General features: G+C 51.7%; 1 protein-coding gene across 10 annotated transcripts; it reads right to left on the bottom strand.

The window, feature by feature from the left end:
- Positions 1-6,500: 6,500 nt before the first annotated feature.
- On the bottom strand, positions 6,501-24,685 carry MAVS (mitochondrial antiviral signaling protein). 10 transcript variants are annotated; one of them, XM_057312646.1, is made up of 8 exons: positions 18,543-18,605; positions 15,968-17,379; positions 15,025-15,213; positions 13,485-13,662; positions 12,140-12,312; positions 11,292-11,448; positions 8,933-9,435; positions 6,501-8,026 (listed from the first exon to the last, which is right to left on the bottom strand). In XM_057312646.1, exons 3-8 carry the CDS (start codon positions 15,142-15,144, stop codon positions 7,586-7,588), a joined length of 1,572 nt encoding a protein of 523 aa, XP_057168629.1. In that variant the 5' UTR covers positions 15,145-15,213; positions 15,968-17,379; positions 18,543-18,605; the 3' UTR covers positions 6,501-7,585. The 10 variants fall into 10 exon arrangements, with proteins under 10 accessions (XP_057168629.1, XP_048078231.1, XP_048078236.1 ...); XM_048222274.2 differs by having other exon boundaries at positions 15,925-16,038; XM_048222279.2 differs by having other exon boundaries at positions 13,485-13,638; positions 15,925-16,038; positions 18,543-18,602.
- Positions 24,686-24,933: the final 248 nt, after the last annotated feature.

Below are 24,933 nucleotides of genomic sequence, written 5' to 3'. Positions count from 1 at the left end.
AGACTCTTAACTACAGAGAACAAACAGGGTTGCTGGAGGGAAGACAGGTGGGGGGATGGGGTAACTAGGTGATGGGCATGGAGGAGGGCGCTTGTTGTGATAGCACGAGGTGTTATATATAAGTGATGAATCACTAAATTCTACTCCTGAAACCAATACGACACTATATGTTAACTAACTTGAATTTAAATAAAATCTCGGAAGGAAAAAAAGGTCTCCTCAGAAATGTAGTGAGTTCAGGAGTCAGCACCGCCTTTAACAAGATCTCCAAAGGAGTCGTATCTACACGGAAGTTAGAGAAACTCTGGCCTGATAATTTCGTTTGATTTGGGGTTTTAATTTTTTACAGCAAGCGCATTTTCATGTATTACCTGTGTAACTAAAAGATGTTTTAAAGAGACTAGATTAGGGGCGCCTGTGACCGGCTCAGTGGGAAGAGCATGCAGCTCTTGATCTCAGGGTTGTGAGTTGGAGCCCCATGTAGGGTGTAGAGATTACTTAAATAAATAAAAATTTTATTTTTTTTTATTTTTTTTTAAAGGTTTTATTTATTTATTCGACAGAGATAGAGACAGCCAGTGAGAGAGGGAACACAAGCAGGGGGAGTGGGAGAGGAAGAAGAAGCAGGCTCCCAGCCTAGGAGCCTGACGTGGGGCTCGATCCCAGAACGCTGGGATCACGCCCTGAGCCAAAGGCAGACGCTTAACGACTGTGCCACCCAGGCGCCCCGAAATAAAAATTTTAAAATAAAAAAATAAAGAGGCTAGATTATAAAGAAGGTGAAAATTCAAGGGGGGAGATTGGCTGCTGCCAGAGTAGGTGGGTAGGAGTCCACTGAGTCAGTCCAGAAGGTGACAGGCTGCCCCACACCCTGAGAACCGAGGTGCAGGTCTCTGAGTAGAGAACTCCTGACAGTGACGGCAGGAGGGAAAAGGAGGAGAGGTCCTGGACCAGCCGCCTGAATCGAAGGTTCTGTACTGCAGTAGTCTCACTACAGTCATTCATCTGGTCATAGTAGACCCTTATAACTGTAAGCTGAATGAAGGAAATGTCCAAGGATCTTAAGTTCTAGAAGTAATAATAGCAGAATGACGGCAAATGAGTATCCATGGACTCACAGTTCTAAAGATGTCATGACAGCAAGTCGGAAAAGAAGTCATTCTTTTTCAACAATTACCAGTTTCTCTCTTTCCCCATTCCTTTGGACAGGCCTCCTGCAAGAAGCCGATTTCCAGCTGCATGTGATAATGAAAGGATTTTGCCTTCTTCTTATGTTAAATACAAGTGAATTGATTAAATAGAAGACAGTGTCTGATTGCTAGGAAATCAGTGATTCAGATGGTATGGAATGGCACCTGGGAATGGGGCAAGAGAAAACAGGAGGGGGAGGAAGTCCATACAGCAATCCGCGCCAAGGACACTCAAGGGCTGATGGGACTGAGCCTTGGAGGAGGAAGATTTGATATCACTTGGTCCAGCCTCACTGTGGGTCCAGGAGGATAAGGGATGCCAGGAGTTGGCTGTGGACCCAGAACTAGAACCCAGGGCTTCTTCTCCTTCTTTCCCTTCCCCCCACCCCCTGATCTCTCTGCCCGCCTCCACCCTTCTTGCCACAGATCCCTATCTCCTTTCTTAGTACACTTGCCAGTATGTACACGTTACTTCAATAAAAAGTTGTATTTGGTGGGGGCAGGTGCTTTTGGTGCTGTTTTTGCTGTTTTTTATAGAAACAGCATTGCATTTGTAGAAGAAGCATAGTCAGGATAGGCTTTTGAAATACAGGCAAGGAAATGGGAATTAGCACTGCAGGGTTTGAGGCAAGCCGTGGGAACTTAGGAAGCCTAAGAAATGAGAGGGGTCTAACCAAAGAAGGCTTCTAATAGCAGCTGGGCTTTAAGACAGGCCTTAAAGGAAAAAAGAACCTTGGTGGGTGTCGTAGCTCAGCAAAGACTTGGAGCAGAGCACTCGAACTGTTGGCCTCACCCTCCCAGGCAGGTCCCCAGGCCCCAGGGAGGGAGAGGGAGCTGGAGGAAATAGGTATGTGCCGACCCCCTCCCACTCCAGCAGGGGAGGCCCCCCTCAGAGCCCATACTCTTCCCTCTGAGAGACTGAATATACAAACGGACATGGGCCAGACCATATATGACACTAGAACTCTGACCCCGAACCTCTGCAGGAACCAGCCTGAGAAGCCCAACCACAGCCTCTGCAGGGATGGGCCCAGAACAACCAGGACTCAATGTCTGCCAGCTTCTTCCCCGTCCCCACCACTCCCTCTCTCTACCAACTCAGGGCCAACCAGAGAAACCAAATATGCTCCCCAACCAATCACAGAGGTGCCCCTTCTAGTTAGCCAGCCTCTGGCGTCCGGGGTAAACCATCTCCAATCAGAACACACCTGGAGCCTCCCTTCTATCCCACTATGACGCTTTCCCCCTCCCTGCCTTTGAGTCCCTTTCCTGCCAAATGCAAGCTCTGAATGAATAGCCTCTGTTTGTTCTCATTTGGGTGATCTTGGTTTATTTCTGTATCTCCAACAGGGAGTCTGGACACAGACGGAACATCATACTCTACATCCAAATCAGGAGGTAGAGCCGCCCCCCAGAATGTCCCTTCCTGGCTCTATCCCTCCCAAAGGTAGAGAGCCCCACAGCTTCTATACTCATTCTACCCTGGAGAGCCATTTGGGCTGATACCAGTTTGGGGCTATTATAAACAGTGCAGTTAGAAACATTCTTGCACTAAAAAAATAAATAAAAAGAAAAGAAAGACAAGAGAAACGTTCTTGCACATATCTTGGTAAACATAAGCTCTTGTTGCTGTGGTGTTCATACCCAGGAGCGAATTGCTACAGCCTGAGGAAGGCACATGGTCAATGTCAGTAAGATACTGCCGGCTTGGGAACGGTTTTGTCAACTTCTATTCCCCCAAGATGTCTACAAAAGTTTCAGCTGCTCTGTTTTCATCAACACTTGATCTTGTCGGACACTTGCATTGCAGCCTTTCTGGTTGGGTGTCTTTGTAAATTTCTTATTCCCTATAGGCTCTAAGTGTTACTGTTTTCCTGGATTTAGTTATGGTAATTATTAATAGTACATAACTGATCGAAACAACACTTGTGCCTCCTCCCTAACCCCACCCTTGCTTCAGGAACATTCCTTTAGACCACTCACTATTGTATCGGAAACGGTGGGTAGTAGAAGGGGGCCCTTAGAGTGAGGTCTTTACTTTGTTATTCTGTGTCTCTGATGCCTTTCCCAATACTCTGCACACGATAGGTGCAAAATATTATATAAAGACATGAAAGTATGATATGAAAGCCTGTTTGTCTGCACCACACTTCGTGGGCCATTCCGAAGCACTGGAGGGTAAGCAGGGGTCTTACTCATTTTAGGCCTTAGACCTGGCACTGGAGAATCATTTTAGTCCTCTTTAAAACATTTTTAAGTAATCTCTACACCCAACATGGGGCTCAAACCCACAACCCCAAAATCAAGAGTTGCACGCTCCACTGACTGAGCCAGCCAGGTGCCCCATGGAGAATCCTTTAATAAACAATGTTTGCTATACCAAACTGGCCTCTGGAGACCTGGAATTTTAGCTTGTTCCCCCTGCCTTGCCTCACAAAGCCTCAGGCCACACACACACACACACACACACACACACACACACGTGATAGTCCTATTGTTACAACATCCCTGAGACCATGAGTTATAGTATTGCACATTATTACACTATCATAACATGGGACAGATCTTGGCACACCAGGCAGGAATGTGTTGGTGTGAAATCTCATTTTAAATGGGGTCCCTGGCTCCAGACATGCAATCAGCTGTGGGTCACGAGCGAGTGTAGAAAACATCTAGGTCTGGGGCTCAGGGGTCAGAGGTTTCCCTTCCATTGTCTCCTCTGGTCCTTGCTCCCTCCCGGTCTTGCAGACTAGCTATACATTGGATCACAACAGTGCCCCTTGCATAGGGTTGAGGACTAAGCGAGTTCATCTGTGTAAAGGGCTTAGACCAGCGCCTGGCACACAGCAAGGTATGGGGTAAGCCACAGCCCTGTGTATTACTGTCATTGTCACTAGCAACTGCAGGAGTGCGCAATGCTGGGGGACCGTGCCCGATACCAGGTGCAAGCCTCATAGAGGAAGAAAGCAGAAAAGTGAGCAGAGGGGGAACATGTGATTTTCATCCATGAAGACTAGTCACTTCTAGCACAGATTACACCAGGAATGCCAAACATTGCTTTCCCTGGGGGGGGGATGGGGGCAATTCATGGAAAGCAAGTCACTTCAAGGCCTGAATGACTCCATTCTAAGAGACTCCTAGAAGAGCAAGAGACATGCTATGGAATTTGTATGTGGCCCAGATAGGTCATTTCTGCCTGCTGGAAGGGCTCTGTCGGAGTCTGGGGAGGCCCCCGATGCAACAGGCGACCTGCCACTGGTCACACCCAAATGTCGCCTCTCTGGGACAGGGGCAGTAGCCAGACCCTCCAAGGAGCTTGTCAATGGAGGCACCCCCTTTGTTCTCCTCTCACTAAGACAGGGACCCAATGCTGCTCACTCTTTGAACTGGTTCAAATGGGATGTCACCCACAGAGGCCAAGCAACTAAGAAGGGAATGCCTAATGCTGCCTTGGGAGGAAAGATAGGGCCTTTATCAAAAAATTCTCCTGGCCAAGTGTGCCCCTTGGCTTTCTGAACCCCTCAGTCTCTTGAGTTACAAAAGGAACCTGTACAGAAAAAGGGGAATTGGGCAGGGATGAACAAGACTGGCCATGAGTCCATAATTATTGAAGCTCGGTGATGGGCATGGGCGGGGGGGGGGGGCTCTCGTTCTATTTTCTCTTATATATATTTCTCATATACATTTTCTTATGTTCTATTTTGTATTTGAAAGTTTTCCATAATGAACAATGTTTATTGAAAGAAGCTATGACTAACCCAAAGCCTGGCAGGGTAAGGCCGTTTTCTTGATCTCCGACCAGAAATTCTCCCTAAATCCGATGAAATCTGAGTATATCCAGCAAGGAAAGTAAGGTGCGGGTATGGCATTGGTCTGGCTTCGGTAGGTCATCAAACAAGGCCTGTGTTTCTCAGGGGAGAGAAGCCGTGGTGGCTCTTGGGTTTAGAGGGAAATGTTTCAGCAGGAGAGAGAAGGTGGAGAGGGACTGATAAGCATACTTTGACTGCTGGTGAGTCTGCTCCAACCGATTGGGATGGCACTGGGCCTCTGGCCCCACCCCAGCCTTTACCCTGAGGTGAAGTGTGCTCTCCCAAGCCTCTGAGGAGACGTGGCTGGGCCCCATGCTGGGGGCAGTCACCCTCTCTCCCTTCCTGGGGTTTTGGCCTCCATATGGTCCAGGCCATGATGATGAGGGTAACCTGTCTGGTCACCCTCCTACACACGCCCACCTGCAGTCGAAAGCCACACTCCAAACCCAGGATTGCTGAGATCAGACACATCTTATCAACTATCCCAAGCCATCTCCTGGGCACAGGCCTCATGATGCTGGCCAATTCCCAACTCTGCTTGAAGTTGGCATTTTAGAAGCCTTCAGTTGACAACAGCCGAAATAGGGAAGCTGTTCCACGTAGGCCAGATCAGGGCTTCTGGGCGGTGTCAGGTGAAAGGTGCGTGGTAGACCCCTGCATGATTCCTGCACACCTTGCCCGAAGGTGTCTCCCACACGGCTGCTCCCTGTGCTTGAAATCCCACCAGCAAAGCATCCTCCTCTGGGACTACCGATTGCTTTGCGGAGATACTCTTTTCCAAAGCTACCTTGGGACAGTCACACATTAAAACTAGTACCGGTGCATGAATTGTTTACGGACCCGGGTATCTGAGAGTGAGGGAGAGCACAGAGGGCTGGCTAAGAGCAAGGGTGACGGGGACTGGTGCAGACAGCTTGAGTGGGGACCTCTCCTAGTTTCAGGGTGCAGGCTGTTGGGTTCGGAGTGAGGATCGAAAAGAAGTTTAGAGGGAAACGGACATGTCATTCAAGGTAGAGGTCCCTGAAGGCCCCTAGGGCAGTACAAAGCAAGGCTGTAGCAGGCGAAGCAGGGTACAGAACCCACCAGCTGACAGTCTGGGGGGTACCTCCCTAAGGAGCTACTCTTTGTCTCTTGCAGGGCACAGGAATGGAAGTGGCTCCTGCTTCTTGTCCAGAGACAGCTGCCTGGAAAAAACCCATGAAGATATTCCCCAATCCATCTGCCGGGGGAGGGGGGGCCGGGGAGGGCACCCCAACCCTCAGCCTGCAGAGCTGCCCCAGTAGACATGCCTCCTTTCCCACTCCCCAATGACTCAACGCACGGGATGAAGTAGGGTGGGAGGGGAGGCAGTAGGGTCTGAATCTGCCTCGTAAGGTGTAGCTGAGCACTCCAGCCCTTCCATGTTTATAACAACATGTATCCGACCCTTAATAAATGCCAGGAACCATTCTAAGGGTGATGTAGATAAACTCCGTTAATCCTCACAACACTAGGAGATCTATTTTTTTATACACAGAAGTTTTACTATTCATCCCCATTTTACAGCTGAGGAAATGGAGGCACAGAGAGGTTAATCAAGAGCACACAGTGACAGGGCACAGAGCGAGTGCAAGTTAAGAGTGGGGTCCAGGCCTAGGCCACCCTACACTACAGAGTAGGACCCTTGCCCACTGGGCACTCTGCCTCTTACACCCTCATGTCCACCAGGCGGCACAGGGGAGAGGTAGGGGAAGCTGTCAGTGTTTACCAACTCTGGGTCAGGCACTTGACAAACACTTGTGTGCTTCGATCTCAGAAGAACCCAGTGGAGATGAGCCATGATACTCACTGTCCATGTGGGGAAGCAAGGCCAGAGAAGTCTGATCATCTGCCAAGGCCACACAGCCCAGGAAGGGGTGGAGCTGAAATCCAAACCTCGGTCTGAGCTCAGCCTGGCAGGCCTCTCCCCCCCAAATCCCCGCCCTCTTCCCGCCCAGCTAAAGAGCATGGAGACCAGAAGGGAAGGAAAAGGAAGAGGGGGTGAGAAGGCCGCAGAGGGGCTTCAGAGGCAGTCCTTAGCCTAGCAGCTGTTTTACATTCCCCAGGGTCCAGGAGATGTCCAGACCTCTTCCACTTCTTGAGGGACCTCAAGCAGCATGTCCCTGGAAATGGTCCACCCTGATGCTCCTGGAGCAACAGCTGGGTTTTTGGGGTCTGGAGCAAGGTCCTGTGGGGTCCCCCACCCTGCTGCACATCTGCTAGCCACCAGGCACCAGGGCAGGATGGGGGCAGTGCCGACCTCCTGCACGATCCAGCGGCACCTCCTGATCGGACGTGGACAAATGGGTACACAGCCCGGATGGGGGTACCTCACCTCCACCCGAGAACAAAGGTGGCAGCCCAGATTGCAGGGTAGGCGAGGTCTGGAGCACATGGGGAGGGCATGAGTTGGGACAGAAATCTGGCCTGAGGCCCCCTGGCTCCCCTCTGACCCAGGCTCCACCAGCGCCACCAAAGGGACAAGGCAGGAAGACAGCACAGTCCGTGCTTGGGCTGGATGTCCCACGGGGAAGAGAGCAGATCCATGGCAGAGAGGGTCCGGGGACGTCACTGGAGCAGGCGCCGCCTGTATAGCACGGTCAGGAGCACGGCCAGGAGCGCCCCAGCGGCGGCTGCCCCGAGCCACGGAGCCCAGAGGCTGGCCTGGGTGTACTCCTCCTCCACCAGGGGCTGCAGGGCAGCACGTGGCCCAGGATTACCCTCCAGCAGGTCGACGCTGGGATCCTGGGTCACTTGGATCCTAATGGAATCCACCGACTGGTACTCGTTCTCCTCTGGGGCATTGTCAGGCCCTGCGTCCACGGACTTGCTGTAGCTGAGGGCCAGGTCCGCAGAGCAGCCCGAGAATGGCTCACTGTCCACCCGGGAGGCCAGCCCGCCTGGCTTGCTCAGCTCCAACTCAGAGCTCCAGCCAGCAGAGCTGGGGTCTAGCCCAGGCAAGCTGTCTCTGGTGGAGACGCCGGTGGGCACTGGGGCCGCTGAAATCTCCTGGGAAAGAAAGGAGGGGCTGGGGATGGCCGCCCAAAGTGGGTGGCCCCATTCCCAGCCAGGGCATGAACTAGCATCCCAACCCTCTAATTCACAGCCCATAGTCCAGGGAGGAAGCCTCCCCCTCTTGGAGACTCATCCCATTGATGGTGCAGGAGGGCAGTGGGGAAGGAGGGGACTGAGGCTCTGCCACAGCATCAGTGTGACTTCCTCCAAGGCACCCCTCTCGCTGTTCACTGGCCTGCCTATGTGCTCACCCCACCCCCCTGGAGCCCTTGGTGGTTGTGGCCCCACCCTACTTTGACACTCTGCCTGGGCTGAGGGCCATGGAGCAGCCACAGGGTCAGAGGCCTGGCCATGTGCCTAAAGGGTCCCCTGGACTCGGTTCCTCCAGCAGACAGCAGCAGCAGGGCTGCATGTGCAGACCCCGAGGGGGCAGCCGTGGCGGACTGCGTCGGTGTGCCTACCTCAGGCTGGTTAATCCCACCAAGACGGCTGTCTGTAAAGCCCGGGTCACGGAGGGGCAGACTGGATCTCCCGGGGTTAAAGAGCAAGGCGCTGAGGCAGACAGGCCACCCTGCTCTACTGCTCACTGATTCCGTCTCACACGGCACTGCTGAGCTTTACGGGGAACAGTGAGCTCTAAATGGGCTGAGGCACATGACCAGTGGGGGTGGCCACGATACCCAACCCCCGAGGCATCCGCACATGAGAGCTCGGATGATTACTATCGCTCTCACAGTCATGGTGTGGGGTCCGGATGAGGCTAAATCTCAGGTTTCCCTGCACCCTGAGAAGCAGCCCTGGGACAGCCCAGGCTGGAGATAGAATGGGGACTGGAAAGGGTCCAAGGACAGGGCTACAGGGGAAAAGCCTGGATCACTGCTAGAAGGGGCAAAGACTCACCCCCGAGGGTATGTTGCTCCCGGTAGCAGGAACTGTGCTGGCGGGCAGCTTGCTGGTCACTGTGCTCGCGGACGTCCTTTGCTCCGGCACCAAACCAGCAGGCATTCTGGGTGGCGCTGCGCCCGCACGTACTGAGTTGATGGGCAGTTTGGACGGTGGCAGACTCGTGAGCACGTGGGTGGCCACAGCACCAGAGGGTTTTGAGGTGGCAGGCAACTTGGAAGGCACCGTTCTGTCAAATGCAGCGTTGGCAGGCACCCTGGAGGGAGCTGTGCTGATGGGCAATGAGCTGCTGCCCCCACTGGGGCAGACGCTAGCCTCACCGTGGTCGCCAGCACCCCGTGCACAGGCCGAGCCAGGCGAGGAGGAGGAGGTGCCAGGAGACAGAGCTGACACGGAGGGTGCAGGCAAACGGCTTGCCCTGGGGATGGAGCGGGTCAGGGGCTGGAAGGAGACAGTTGGAGACACAGGCCCACGGGGTGAGGTGAGGCTGGAGGCCACGCCTGCAGGTGGCAAAATAAAGGGGAAACACAAACCACAGGACCATTACCCTAAAGTCACAGTCACTCTGGGACCAGATGGCTGAAGAAGGGCCTCTGTGCCCCAGCTGAAGTCCCTGCTGCATCCAGGCCTCCTAACTTCCTACCCAGGGAGGCTCCACAGTCCCTTTGGTCATTGCGCCCAGGCCCGAGCGTCCACAGCTGCAGACACATCCTCGGTCCTATCTATCCCTAGTCCTAGACCTAAAGCCGAATCTGTTCTCTCATAAGAGTGAAATGATCCCTCCTCCAACAGCATCTAGGAGCTTAAAGATCATTCATTGCCCTTTGCTCTTTGTCCTGCCTGGGATACCCCCCTTTTCTCCTGTGTCTGCTCCTTAGCTTGGGGAAATTCTGGATGCTCCCCTCTCTGCCACCTTCCCCACCTCCCCCAGCAGGAGCGATCCTGCAACAGGCGGAAGAGCTCACAGCCATACGGCACCAGAGGTCCAGCCAGCCACCAGTGTGTGCAAATCTCCTGGGAGGCCTATGGACTCGGGGGGGAAGCGGGGTGCAGGGACGAAGCCACCCCTGAGACGACGGCCTGAACTGGGGCAAGCAGGAGGGAGCAGGTGGTGACAGTCCACAAAGGCATTCCCCATGGAACTCTGAGAACACACCTGCCAGGCCATACGGCTGACAAAGGCCAAGAGTCCTTCTGATGTACCACCCCGCGCCCCCCAAATCTAACACACCACAAAATCTTGTGGGACCTGCGTCCATGCACGCACTAAAATCTAAGTGCCCTTTGCCTCCCTGGTCCATAGCAGCATTTCCTGAAAGGTGTTCTATGGCAAGCTGACATTGCAAAGTATAAATGGGTGCTTGGGGAAGAGTTCTGGGGTGACAGGAGTGTAGGGCACTAAGATGGCTTCTCTGAGCCTTTAACTGTACATGTGCCTTGTGGCTGTCCCTGGGGCACCAAAGACGGGGCAGGCCACAGTGTTCCACAGAACACAGTTTGGGAAATAACAACGCAAAAAAATGCCAGTCTGCGAGGTCAGAGTGGACAGCTCTATGTTCCTGAGGGGGAGCACTGAGATCTGGTGTGGGGGTCCAGGCCCTTACCTGATAAAAATCATACTTCCTCTGGGGGCTGAGAAGTGTTAGTGATTCACTGGGAGCTAGAGCCCCATTTGCAGTAGGCCAGTGCCTGAGGGCTCCCCTGCCAGTAGGTGGCCCAGGCCTTCTGCACTGTCCTCCAGGTCCGGAGAACCTCTGCAGAGTCAGTCCTCTTCCCCTAGCTGTATCCACACCCTCTGCAATGTGACCGTCAGTCCTCTCACCTAGGGATGGAGTCTGTCTGCCTACTCCTCGACTCTGCACTGGCCTCGTGACTCGCTTCGGCCCTCAGAATGAGGCAGGAGGAACGCTGCCAGCCTTGAGCCTTTGCCCCAGGAGTCCGCTCCCTCAGAATTCTGCTCAGCTGCCATGAAATAGACTTGTCTGGTGAAGGACGAGAACTCGCTGAAGAGAACCAAGTGCCCCAGCCAGCAGGCATAAGCAGAGCTCATGCGTGCGTGCAACAGCGGGTACCCAAGAGGGAGCTCGGCCAAGATCTGAGGAACTACCTGAACAAGCCCAAACTGCTGACCCACAGAATCAGGAGCTCAATAGTCATATCTTAAGCTGCCACATGTTGGAACAGTTTGTTACATAGACAATACAGAGACGCCCTCTAAGGAACTGGGTTGTTCCCTGAGGTAAACTCCCTTTATTCCCACACTTGCCTCCTGTCCAAGGAAGCCAGAGGGGCAACTCTAGTCTTCACCCTCACTGGGAGGCTGGAGAGGCCCTAGAGCTCAAGATTCCACACACACCTGCTGTGCGGGCACTGCCCAGTTCTGTGTCGTGCTCTTGATGTCCACTGGAGGTCAGAGGGCTGAAGGCCGCCATGTCAGAGGAGGGCTCCAGGGGGCTGGTTGGCCTCCTCAGGACAGCCCCAGACTGGGGCATCTGTGGGACTCTCCTTGAACTCTGCAAGAGGGAAAATATAAATGAGACAGTTGCTTCTTCCAGAAGTGGGCCTCTCCTATAGGCCTCAGCCCATGCCACAGAGCATAGAAACCAAGGAAACCCCTTGCCCTGGCTTTGGTCATTGCCAGGCCCTGTCTACAGAAACCTACCTTACAGAAATTCACACCATCCCATGGGGAGTCTCTATGCATCTGCCTTGCCCTATAAAAGGTCCCCTCTCTGAGGCTACAGCACACACTCCTTTCTTGGGCTTCAAGTTTACAGTCTAACAACTCCTAGACCTCCCACTGCCTGTTCATCACATCCCAACAGAATTAGTAATTCTCCCCCCCCAACTTGACTTTACTGGCAATAATTACTCCAACCACCCCATTATCTCCTGCTTCCCCAGTATCCTTTCACTGGTCACTCCCTGGTCCCTCGATCTAGTTCACATCTCATCACGTGAACCACTGCAAGACCACAAAACTGTGACCTCACAGCTGGTTGATAAGAGGGTTGAGGGCTGCCACAGGGTAAAGGCCCAGTCAGCAGTCTGAAAGCTGGTTTGGAGCCTACCTCCACTGAGGGAGCCCTGAGGTTCTGAGCCAAGATTAGGCATGATTTGTGGTGGGGACAGAAGAAAGTTTCTAGAAGTTGGGCAGACAGGAACACAAAAGCAGGGGACCCAAAGTAGATTGTGAGGACGCACCTCTTCCAGGGACTCTGGTGGCTGGGTTTCCTGGACAGACATGGGGAAACTTGGCTCCTCCTCTCTATAGCCGTTGTGGGGGGCACTGGGGGCCACAGCAGGTCTGGAGGGCCGTGGAACCTCAGCAGGAACGACCTGTGGCTCCACTGGGGCTGGAGGCCGGTTCTGGACACCTAGAGGACGAACAGTGATGTCAAGGGGGACTCAGGGGTGCTCCCAGTGACGGAAGAGGCCTGGGTGTTCCTGGCCCCCCCGGTCAATGACTGTCAGTCCCCACAGCTCCCAAAGTTATCCTGATGTAGGATGTACTTAGAAGAGAAGATTCACTGAGTGGGAGGTGGTAGCAGGAGGGAGAGAGGAGGTAGGGAGGACAAGAACAAGGAGAGGTAGGAGTGGGGCATTGCGGGGGAGCATGTGGGGCACCTCACAAGCCTCTCACCACCCAGACTGGGTCAGCAGTCACGACTTCTCTGTCCCCCGGCATTCTGGAACCCAGTGGCTTCCTCCTCCTCCTTGTGGGTGGCCGTCACCACTAACTGACCCCTCAGAAAGAAGGAAGGAAGGAAGGGAGAGGGAGGGAGGGAGGGAAAAAAGAAAGCAAGCAAACAGGAGGCTATTCTAAGGCTGTAAATCTGAGCATGGTCTCAGGAGTTGTCTCTAGTCTGAAACATAAATAAGACTGGCTTGAATTTTCTTCCTGTTTTGACCCCTCAGACCTGACCTCACTAGACCCCTCTGGGCACTTGGCCTGGCAGGGAGCATTGAGAGGGAGCTGAGGAGTAACTGGGCAGCCAGGGTGAGGGACCAAGAAGCCTCCAGGGGAAGCTAGGGGGAGAGGAAGAGATGAGGGAAAGGAAGGAAGGAACCTATGAGGAAGAAAGAGGAGACGGCAAAAGGAGGAGAAAAGAGAAGTGCAGAGAAGAGGGTAAACTGAGGGAGAGACAGGAGGAAGTGGAAAAGAGGTGGGAAGCAAATGTCACAGCCACAAAAATTAGAGGAAGCCCTATTTGCTGAGCACATGGGAGGTGTCCAGTCCCAGCTAAGCACTCAACACGCTCCCCGTCATGCTGTGGTATCCACCACAGTCCTACGACGTAGATGTCTGCCCATTAGTCCCATCTTATAAAGAAGACTGAGGCTTAGAGAAATTAAGGGACTTAGCCAAAGGGACATGGTCAGCAAGAGGCTAAGCTGCGATCTACACCCAGGTTTTTCTACTGCCCAGGACTGGTGGGAGGGAGAGTGACAGAGGGAGGCAGGAGGTACAGGGGTGAGGGGACAGGCTGAATGGAGGTGAGGGGAACCGACAGGGGTTCCATGAGGAGGGCCAGGGCAGGAAGCTCACCGGGGGGCAGGTTGCTCTGGTAGACCCGGGCCACTTCATCGGCGAGATCCACCAGCTCACAGGCCCTCAACGCTTTGATGAGGGCCTCCACCCAGCCGATCCGCCGCCGAAGGCTGTTGAAGAGCTCCCAGAGGGTGCCGTGGTTCCCAGAGAGCTGGAAAGACGCCCGCAGTCGGTCCTGGAAGACACAGCCAGCTGCCCTGCTCAAGCCAGGTGGCCCTGGCCCCTTCCCCTCTCAGGAGGGCACAGCTGCAGAGAGAGGCTCCAAGTAGCCATAAAAGCGAGGCAGCCATCTGAAACTAGGTCAGAGCCCAGGACAAGGCCAGTGTTTGGGCACAAGTTTAAACGTGGTAACCAGGAAATAGGCTCTTACCGTGTGCCAGGCCCTGTGCTCAGGATGCTGCGAGAATTATCTTATTTAATGCTACTGCCCCTACTTTACTGGTCAGGAAACTGAGGTTTAATAGAAATAAGGCAACAAAGATCCTACAGACAGATCCCAGTTAGTCCATCACCAAAGCCTGGGGTTGTGTTTATCTAGCCCCGAGGGCAAAAAGAAAGGGTTTGGATTAGCAGAGGAGGAAAGGGTATAGAGGGAACAAAAGATGAAAAGGAGGCAAAAAGGGCAGAGAGAGGAAGCCAGCTCTAAGAATCAGGAGAACCGGGTGCTGGGAGATTCTGATAAGGAATCAGGGCGGCAGAGGTCCTCCACTGAATTCCCACATACAGACGGACAATCAGACGGCAGAAACGAAAACCCACAGGAAACATTTCCTGCAGAGCGAGTCACGAGGAACCCCCACAAGCCCCCAAATACAAGGGAGAGGGGCTGGATCCCGTCAACCACAGGCCTGCGCTGCTGCCATCTGAGAGCAGCAGAAACTGGGAGGCGGCCAGCCCCACTTCACGTGGGGCCACAGCCAGTTCTGAGAGGCTAGAGAGGTCTGGCTCCCGTGACCTCTCAAAACTGAGCCCTGGGGGGCGCCTGGGTGGCACACCGGTTAAGCGTCTGCCTTTGGCTCAGGGCGTGATCCCGGCGTTATGGGATCGAGCCCCATATCAGGCTCCTCCGCTATGAGCCTGCTTCTTCCTCTCCCACTCCCCCTGCTTGTGTTCCCTCTCTCACTGGCTGTCTCTCTCTCTGTCAAATAAATAAATAAAATCTTTAAAAAAAAAAAACAACTGAGCCCTGGGCTCCCTGTCAGGACAGGGTCCCATGACAAGGGGAATGGAGGCAACACTGAGCAGGAACAATGACAAGAGAGACGAAGTCAAGGAAGGTCCCTATGGGAGCATGTGAGGGGACCAAAGTCCAGCAATCTCAGCCAGCCAGCCAGCCTAGTTCTTAGCACTACACCGTATGGACGCGAGAGGGAGCTCAGCCACGAGGGAAAGGCCAGCCTGAAGTTAGAGAAATGTCAAGGTCAAGAAGCAGGGTGCAGGTGACGAGAAGGAAGGAGTTGGTCCTGGCTTTGGGGCAAAGCTCTGAACCCCGCAGCCCTGCCCCGAGTCAGTGGTGGGCTGTCGTGCCCCAGCTCACCTGGTCACTTGTCGTAAGGCAGGACAGGTAAGGCAGGATCTCCGGAACATGAACGCGGTCAACAAAATTGCTGAAATGGTGGCGGATATACTCGTAAGTTTTATCCTCGGCAAGCTTCATCGCTGTCCAGGCTCTGAAGTGACAGAGGGCTCTGGCCCATAAAAGGACAGACGGAGAGGGACAGAAAGACTGGAAGAAAACACACCACATAGGGCAACACAGTTGGGAGTGGGTTCGGACAAAAGGCAACAACTCCTTTCTTTCTCAACTCTCTGGAATGCTTGTTTCTTTCTTTAATTGTCCAATTTTATTACTGCCTGAGTCCCATAGGCCCTCAATAAATTTGTTTAAAAATGAATTGATGACCAAAAGAAATCAGATCCAGATCTAGGCCCCATTTCTGCCCTACAGGTTGGCCAGTGTTGGGGAGAGTTCTGTTCCCTGCCATTGTCCCAAGGTCTGTATGTGCTCCTAGCCACTGATAGCAAGAGGGCTCCATCAAGAAGTGCTGCTTCTTTGGGGTGTACTAGAAAAAAAAAAATCCCAAAATAATAATAGGATCATCCCACTTTGAAGGTGAAGAAAATGAAGTACCAAGAAATTAAGGGGCTTGGTTGTTAGTGAAAGAGCAAACAACAGAGGTCTTCAGGCTCCAGGATCAGGTTCTTTCTAGAACATAACTGCAAGCCCACCATTAAAGCTTGCCTCGCACACGTTCTTAGGGTAGGAGGCTGGTTCCACTTACTGTGTGATCTGGGGCAAATTATCAGTCTTTTACACGTTTCTCTTCACCCCTAAAATGGCTTGTTTTGACAATACAATAGTTCAACCGCACGAGCTTGACATTTACAAGTGCCTCAATTACTAGCAATTGCTACTAGTTGCTTAGGGAGCACTTACCACAATTTGCAATTATAGATGGGGTTGTCTGCGAGTTTCTTACCTGCCTCCCCCCTCAGGGAGAGCTGCAGGGAATAAGAGGGACAAGATCTCTGCCATCATCCAATTTATCTTCTATTGGGGTGGGACAGATAACAAATCAGTAAACATATACAAAAATAAGAATCCCAGATATTAGTCAAGGTTATAAAGAAAATAAAGCAGGGTAATGAGACAGAACCCCTGGAGAAGGGCACATTGCATGGATGGAGGTGGTCAGGGAAGTTTTTTTGAACTGGTGACGTCTGAGCTGTGGCATTCTGGGCTGTGACAAGATCAGCATTTTGGGAGCGGGGAGCACAGCAAATTAGAAGTCCTAAGGTGGAAATGAGCTTGGTGTGTTTGAAGAACAGAAAGCAGGTCTGGGTGGTCCAGGTTTAGAAAGCTAGAGGGAGGGGCAGAGATGAAGATCAAGGAGGTTAGGAGGGGTGGCTCATGTGGGGTGTTGCAGGAAAGGACTTTGGGGTTTTTTTTGTTTGTTTGTTTGTTTTTGGAGTGAAATGGAAAGTCATCAGGGGGTTCTGAGCAGGGAAGGGAGAGGATTTGACTTATGTTAAAGACCTCCTGGGTAGCTGTGAGGACCTGGACTGTGGAGGGGCCAGGATGGAAGCAGGAAGACAAATCAGGAGGCTAAAGGAAGGGGCCGTAGGATGGGTATGGTCAGAATATTGCCCATGGAGGTGGTGAGAGATGGATGGATTCCTGGTGTGTCGTGCATGTGGGAAGTGAGGAAGTGAGAAGAATCAAGGATGATTCCTCAGGTGCTGGGTGGATGGATGCTGCCATTTAGGCAGGCCACAGAATCTGGTGGAGAAGCTGTGCTACAGAGAGGACTTCAAGCTCCATTTTGAACAAGTGAAGCTTGAGAAGCTATGACATGTGCAAGTGGGTTTTCTGGGAAGGAAGGGGTCAGAAGAAGGAGGGCCAGGCTGGAGCAAAAATGTAGGTGTCCGGCTTGGGTGGGGCTCTAGGAGACAGTGCTGCAGAGCCTCATAGCCTCACGCTGCATGCCTTGCTTTGCCAGCCACCAGGTGCAATACTCCTGCTGGGGTAAGCGTTAAGGACAGAGGTCAAGAGGATCAAGGAGATGGGGGGGGGGTGTCCTCTGAGTCTTCAGGAGATGAGCAAAGAACAACTCTGAGGTGACTAAATGATCCTCTTCTCCTTCTCTTCCATGGCATCCAGGGAGGTACCAGGAGAGAGTCAGGTAATATGTTCTTCTGCATCTGAGCCTCACCCCTTAAGCACAAGAGTTTGGGAAGTATGGGGATGCCTGGGTGGCTCAGTCAGATAAGTGTCTGCCTTTGGCTCAAGTCATGATTCCAGGGTCCTGGGATCAAGTCCTGCATCGGGGTCCTTGCTCAGTGGGTTCTCCCTCTGCCTGCTGCTCCCCTGGCTTGTGCGCTCTCTCTCTCTCTGACAAATAAATAAATAAAATCTTTAGAAAGTGGGGCGTTTGGGGGGTTGAGAAGTATAACATGCTCCAACCAAAAAGAAAGGAAGCCCATTATTAGTTCACATTTATTCACGGTCCACTATAGGCAGGCACACCCTAAGTTTCTTTCATTTAGGAGAGGAGAAATGATCCCAGGTTGCACAAGCAGACCAGTGGTCCTGACAGGATTCGAACCCAGGACTTGCTGCTTCATTGCAGCTCACCATAACATCTTGCAGAACATAGGGGCTGCTGCAGCAAGTGAAACTCACAGCCCCAGAGGGATCAGGGCCACAGCTTGGGTGAGGGGAGTCGCGGGATAAGGGAGCGCCTGGGAGGCTGAAACACTAAGTCCCTTCTCTTGAACAAACTGCAGATCGTTCAGATAAGGCTGAGTGCATTCCTTCTACCGGGTCGCTGACTGTCCTTCCAGAAGTTTTTGAGATTCCACAGTATGCATAAGGGAACGTCGTTTTTTGTTTTTGGGTTTGTTTTTTGTTTTCAGTGTTTTCCGAGCACCTCCTTCCGGTCTCCGAGAAGGGCGGATCGACCTGCGAGGAGAGCAGTCTACCCGAATGCCCCGGAGGCTCTGAGCGCGTCCCGGAAAGAAATAACCACCCGGTTGAAAGGGGCGAGGCCTCACTGATTTGGCTCGGCTTCCTGGATGGGACCAGGACCAGGCCCGCGGAGGGAGGGAGGCTGTTCTGAGCAGGTGTCACCACCGAGAACTGTCAGGGCCCCCGGGAGGACGGCAGCCCTGGACCTCTAGGCGCTGCCGCGGCTCTGGGCGGTTGGTGCACCCCGGCTAGGCCTCGCCCCGGGGTCACCCTCCGCCTGCGGGGGGCCGGAGGAGCTCCGCAGCCGGCGCCTGTTTCCTTCCCGCCCAGCCTCTCCTCCAGCCGGAGCAGACGCCCCGCGCCACCCCGGGGCTGGCTGAGGCTCGTTGGAGTCCTCGCTGCTGCGAACTGCGCGTGCTTTAGGACACGCTCTTCCCCAGCCCCGCGCACCCAGTCCGGTCCCCGGACCCCCGTGCGCCCCGGCGGACTCCGAGTCCCCCTCGGCTCTTGCCGCCGGTGGCTACCTGTGCGAAAGGGATCCGCGCGCCCTGAGCGGACGGGCAGAGAGCTCCGGGCGGCTAACTTACCTCGGGTAGCCACCGCGCAGCAACCAGCAGACCTCCGCCGACACTCCGGAACCCTCCCCCACTGGGAGGGGGCGCGGCGGGAGGGGCGGGGCCGTGCGCCCATTGGCCACACGGCGGGGGGCGGGGCTTCGCGGCCCGCCCCATTGCTGGGCAGCGGGGGCGGGCGCTTGGTCTTGGCTCAGGGGCCTGGACACGCTGGACCGGCGCTCCCGGACCGACCTAGGTTCCTACTGGGGCGCAGAGGATCAGATTATTTTCTTTCCTTGTTTGTCTCGAGCAACGTCCAGGGTAAATCCAGAATTTGGCTAGAATCCAAGTGGATGGCCGACCTCGGAGTCCGTGGTCGGCTGGGTCCCCATGCTGCCTACGCCAAGCAATCACTCCTCCCGCCCAGTAATTTGAGGGAGGAGGGTCTTTATGTCATTTGTACCTGGGCACCCAGGACCTGGCACACAGTTAGTGCTCAGTAAATATCGGGTGACACACAAAGTTCACATGGGCGACGCCTGGGGAAGCAGGATCGAGGTGGGAGGAAGCTGGGTAGGTGAGAGTGGGCAGGGGCGCCCTTGTTGGCTTGCCCCTCCTCCTCGGTGTGGGTCTTGAGTGCTGTGTGCGAAACGCCTCTCTGCCCAAGGATCTGGGGCAGGTACCTCCCCACAGTGCTTGCCTGCTGCCTGGCCCTTCCTCTGCTTGGGGCAGAAGCCAGCAATTATTGAGCCCCCACTGTGTTCCAGGTACAGGCTTAAAGTCTTACACCTTAGAGCCCACTAAATAATCTCACAATAACCAGGTCGAGGTTTATTTTTCCTGGTTTTAAGAGATATTAAAAGAATCAGAAAATGGCCGGGTTTGGTTTTGTTTTGTTTTGTTTTGTTTTAAGAGAGAGAGAGCACAGAGGGAGAGTGAGAGGGAGTATCAGACTCTCCGCTGAGCAGACAGCCCGACGCGGGGCTCGACCGCAGGACACTGGGATCTTGACCCGAGCAGAAGGCAGCCACTCAACCTATTGAGCCACCCAGGTGCCCCAGAAAATGGCAGTTCTTACTAAACTTAAACATGCCAAGCCCATCACCCAGCTACCACTCTCAGCTGTGTGTCCACCTAAAAACGTGCAGGATAGCTAATGTTAATAGTGGCTTTGTTCACAATAGGCAAACTCTGGAGGCAACAAGTGTTCCATTTGCAGGAGAATGAAGAGACAAACGGCGGTGCGCTCGCATTGTGGAATAGTATACAGCAGGGAAAAAGAACCGAGTAATACACACAACATGGATGAATCTCACCAGGATAAAGGGGCACCACAGCTAACCAAGTCAAGCACAAAGAATACATGCTGTCTCTTCCTTCAGTTGCAAGATAAGGTGAGGTTCGAAAACAGGCAAAACTCATCTACATAAATAGGAATCTTTCACTGGTTACTTCAGAATGGGGTACAAGGGAACTTTTGCAGGGAATGGAAATGTTCTATATCCTTTTTTAAAGATTTTATTTATTTGAGAGAGAGTGAGCACGTGAATGAGCGGGGAGGGGGGAGGGGGAGAAGAGGGAGAAGCAGACTCCCTGCTGAGCAGGGAGCCTGATGTGGGGCTTGATCCCAGGACCCTGGAATCATGACCTCAGCTGAAGGCAGACGATTAATAGACTGAGCCACCCAGGTGCCCCAGAAATGTTCTATATCTTGATGTGAGTGGTGGGTACACGGGCTTGTGCATATGTAAAAATGCATCAGCTGTACACTTAAGATTGTTACTTTATACTGCAACTTAAAAATGAAAGAAAGACGAGACGCGTGGGTGGCTCAGTCAGTTAAGCGGGGACTCTTGATTTCAGCTCAGGGCATGGTCTCAGGGCTGGGAGATCAAGCCCTGCCTCTGGCTCCGCACTCAGTGGGGGAGTCTGCTTGAGGTTCTCTCTCTCCTCAAGGGAAGGGGTTAAGAGGTTTGGCCAAGATCACATGCAAATAGCTGAGTACATACCCATCTCCAAAGCCAGTGCTCCCAAACTAAACCACAGGAAAATGCCTGAGCACTTTTTAGATGAGATTTTATTACTTTACTGGTAACCCTGTGGCTATATCACACATTCAGCATTTACAAAATGTTATTATCACACCTGAACTCAACTAACTCTAATAGAGCCAGCTCTGCCTTGTTCACCAAGACAGGGTGAACGTCAATTGGTTTGAGAATTACTCCTGCCTACTCCAACTCCATGACCTCAAATCTAATTCTTGCAGGAAGAACATGGGAGTGTGCTGACTGGCTTCCAAATGCAGTTATCACCCCTGTCTCTACCCTTGTATTTTAAAAAAAAAAATAGAGCTTCCTCAAAAACACAATGAGATACTATCTTAGTCCATTTGGGCTGCTATAACAAAAATACCGTACACTGGGAAGCTCGGATAACAAACACTTATTTCTAGTTCTGGAGGCTGGGAAGTCCAAGATCAAGGTGCCAGCAGATTTGGTGTCTCATAGGGACTCACTTGCTGGTTCAGAGACATAGTCTTCTTGCTGTGTCCTCACATGGTAGAAGGAGCAAGGGAGCTCTGTGGGGTCTCTTTTAAAAGAGCACTAATTCTATTCATGAGTGCTTCACCCTATGACCCAAATCACCTCCCTAAGATACCACCTCCAAATACCATCACATTGGGGATTGGGTTTCAAAATATGAATGGGGGAGGGGACATAAACATTTGGTCTATAGCAGATATAAACCTTTAGGATGGCTACTATGAAACACACAAGAAAATAACAAGTGTTGGCAAGGATGTGGAGAAACTGGAACCCTTGTACATCACTGGTGGGACTGTGAAATGGTGCAGCTGCTATGGGACCGTATGGCTGTTTCTTGTGCTGTAACATATACGTAACGTAACATGTACCATTCTAACCACGGTAAGCGTACAGTTCTCTGGCAGTAAGCACATTCATTGTTGTGCAGCCATCACCACTATCCATTTCCAGAACTTCTTCATCTTCCCCAATCGAAACTCTACCCATTAAACACTAACTCTCCACTCTCCATTGCCCCCAGCTCCTAGAAGCTACTATTCTTTCTCTCTCTAGGAGCTTGACTCTCCTAGATAGCTTATATAAATGGAATGATATAATACTTGTCATTTCGCGACCGGCTTATTTCACTTAGCATCATGTCTTCAACGTTCATCCATGTTATAGCAGGTGTTCAATTTACTTCCTTTTTCTGGCTGAATAATATTCCATGGTATGGATAGACCCCATTTTGTTTATCCATTTGTCCACTGCTTCTACCTTTGGGCAGTTATGAATAATGCTGCTGTGAATGTGGACGTACAAATACCTGTTCAAGTCCCTGCTTTCAGGGCACCTGGGTGGCTCAGTAGTTAAGTGTCTGCCTTCAGCTCAGGGTGTGGTCCTGGCGTCTGGGATCGAGCCCCGCATCAGGCTCCTCCGCTACGAGCCTGCTTCTTCCTCTCCCACTCCCCCTGCTTGTGTTCCCTCTCTCACTGGCTGTCTCTCTCCCTGTCAAATAAATAAATAAAAATCTAAAAAAAAAAAAAAAAAAGTCCCTGCATTTCATTTGGGTATATATCCAGAAGTAAATTTGCTGGATCATATGGTAATTCTATTTTTAAATGTTTGAGGAAATGGTTAGAGAGTTTCAGTTGGAGAAGATGAAAAAGTTCCAGAATTGGATGGTGGTGAAGGCTGCACAACAGTGAATGTACTTACTGCCAGAGAACTGTACGCTCACCATGGTTAGAATGGTACGTGTTATGTTATGTATAGTCACCACAACAAAAATCCCGGCCTACGTCATCTCCTGCCACTTTTGTCTGGGACCCAAAGGAGGGCACATCATCTCATCTATGGTATTCTTGCCAAAACTCATCATCTGAAGCCAATCATGGGGAAATGTCAAACAAACCCAAATGAGGGGCATTGAACAGGTGTCTAGTTCAATACAGTAGCCATTTCCCACAAATTACTACTAATGTTCTTCGGCACCACGAACCACACTTCAAATGCTATTTTTATATGGCTAATGGCTGCCATATTGTACAGCACGGCTATTGTGCATTTCTATCATTGCAGAAAATTCTACTGGAGAGTTTAAAAAAAGGTATACTGGACAGCACTGATCTACAAAATAACTCTCCAAAAATGTTAAGGAAAGACTGAGGAACTCTTCCTGATTAAACAACAGTAAAGAGAACAGCTGAAAGCAATGGAAGACCCTGAACTGGACCCTGAAAGAGAAAAAAGGACATTGGTGGCACAAATGATGAAATCTTACCAAGACTTTGGATTAGTTAATAATACTCCATCTGTGTTAATTTTCTGGTTTTGATTACTGTACTATGGTTATGTAAGATGTACACATTTTATTATTTTTGCAACCATTTTGTAAGTCTGAAATTATTTCAAAATGAAAAATTTTTAAGTAAAATAAAATGTAAAATCATCCCTATCTGGCAATTTATATTAATTCACTTTTTACCTTTGACTGCATTCCACCCTATTTCATGAGTAGAGTTCATTTTGGGGGCTTTTTAAGTTTTTATTTAAATTCCAGTTAGTTAACATATAGTGTAATATTAGTTTCAGGTGTGCAATAGAGTGACTCAGCACTTCCATACATCACCCAGAGCTCATCATGACAAGTGCCCTCCCTAATCCCCGTGATCTATGTCACCCATCCCCCACCCACCTCCCCTCTGGTAACCCTCAGTTTGTTCCCTATTGTTAAGAGTCTGTTTCTAGGGGAGCCTGGGTGGCGCAGTTGTTAAGTGTCTGCCTTCAGCTCAGGGCATGATCCCAGTGCTCTGGGTTCGAGCCCCACATCAGGCTCCTCCGCTATGAGCCTGCTTCTTCCTCTCTCACTCCCCCTGCTTGTGTTCCCTCTCTCGCTGGCTGTCTCTCTCTCTCTGTCAAATAAATAAATAAAATCATTTAAAAAAAAAAGTCTGTTTCTAGATTTGTCTCTATCTCTCCATGGGTAGAGTTTATTGACTGCTGTCCGAGTATTAGTGGAAGGGCAAGAAAGTGATCTATATCCCAGGCGCCCACCGCCGCCCCTCCAGTGAGGGCCTATGGAGGCCCCTCCACTTTAAAGCTCATAACCAGGCAGGTGACCCAAGTCCGGAAGCCAGTGCTATGAGGAGGGCTGTGGCTCATATATGTTGACTCAGCAGCCACCAGCTCACGTTTCCCCCCAGAGAGCAGAGTCAGGCCCAAAGAATAGTGACAGACAGCCCCAAAAAGGGAAACGTTCTCATGTCTGGGTCCCTTCAGGGAACTCTCCAAGACTGAACAACAAAATATAAACCCAGCTTTTACAACCTTGTTTCAGATAAGTTTTTAAACTGTTATTATTTAAACTATTTTATTTTTCACACCGCCAATTTCATTACAAAAAAAACTAATATATTTTCAGTAAAGCTAGGGAAAAATGATATGCTTATATAGTTAATATGGGGAAAACCAGAAATGCTTGATGGAGAAAACGAAAATCTGTACTCTTAAGGCTACCACTCAGGAGAAACTGCTAGTGACACTCCAGTGTTGTCTTTTCTTTCTTTTTTTTTTTTTTTTAAGATTTATTTATTTATCAGAAAGAGAGAGAGAGATGAGAGACTGCAGGGGCAGGGATGGGAAGGGCAGAGGGAGAGAAAGAATCCCAAGCTGACTCCCTGCTGAATGCTGGACCCCAGACCCTGAGATCACCACCAGAGCAGAAATCAAGAGTCAGATGCTTAACTGACTGAGCCACCCAGGTGCCCCACTCCAGCGTCTTTTCTTCTAGTAATTTCCTTTCCTGCAATACAGGGCCTCTGAGTCCTCTGGCTTCCAGGAGTCACCCTTGACCAGCCCACGTGAGATCTCTGGACATAACGGGGTCTGGTATAAGCTCACCTTACCTCTCAGTGGTCTCAGAAGAGGGCTTGGTCCATGTCGGCTTGTGGGTCAGTCCCCACCGCAGGTGGCTCCTCCCAGGCTCAGTCCCTGTGGTCAGTCAACATGGCCTCCTCATAAGCCTCAGGGCATTGTTTGCTGGTCACCTGCCACTCAGGTGCTGCTCTCCTGCCCTTCCTTCCCAAGAACCACTGACGTAAGTTGCTTGGCAACAGACATTTACCTGAAACTTGTGGGAAAACAAGCAAATGAGTACATGCACAGGATGTGACTTCCAAGCTACCAGGGTTCCTAAAATTCACAGACCTCCCCCAATACGGGAGCCTTCCCCTGATCACATCCCTCCATGTTCCAGCCTCCTGCCACACTGCTGCTGCCGTGCTTGCTTTCAGCCCCTCTTGCTGTCTCTTGTCCTAGGGCCCCTCCCCTGGGATCTGGAACCAGTGAAGAAGACAGAAACCACTGTATAGTTATTTTGTGCATGAAAGGGCTTT

Source organism: Ursus arctos, unplaced genomic scaffold (assembly GCF_023065955.2).
Source record: "Ursus arctos isolate Adak ecotype North America unplaced genomic scaffold, UrsArc2.0 scaffold_16, whole genome shotgun sequence".
Lineage (NCBI taxonomy): Eukaryota > Metazoa > Chordata > Mammalia > Carnivora > Ursidae > Ursus > Ursus arctos.
This window is presented reverse-complemented; position numbering and strand designations above follow the sequence as displayed.

Coding starts and splice junctions, on each gene's coding strand:
- MAVS (XM_057312645.1), bottom strand. CDS start 15,144: ATGAAGCTTGCCGAGGATAAAACTTACGAGTATATCCGCCACCATTTC. Junction 13,663..15,024: donor GCCTTACGACAAGTGACCAG/GTGAGCTGGGGC, acceptor TGTGTCTTCCAG/GACCGACTGCGGGCGTCTTT. Junction 11,449..12,139: donor CACCAGAGTCCCTGGAAGAG/GTGCGTCCTCAC, acceptor TCCCTCTTGCAG/AGTTCAAGGAGAGTCCCACA.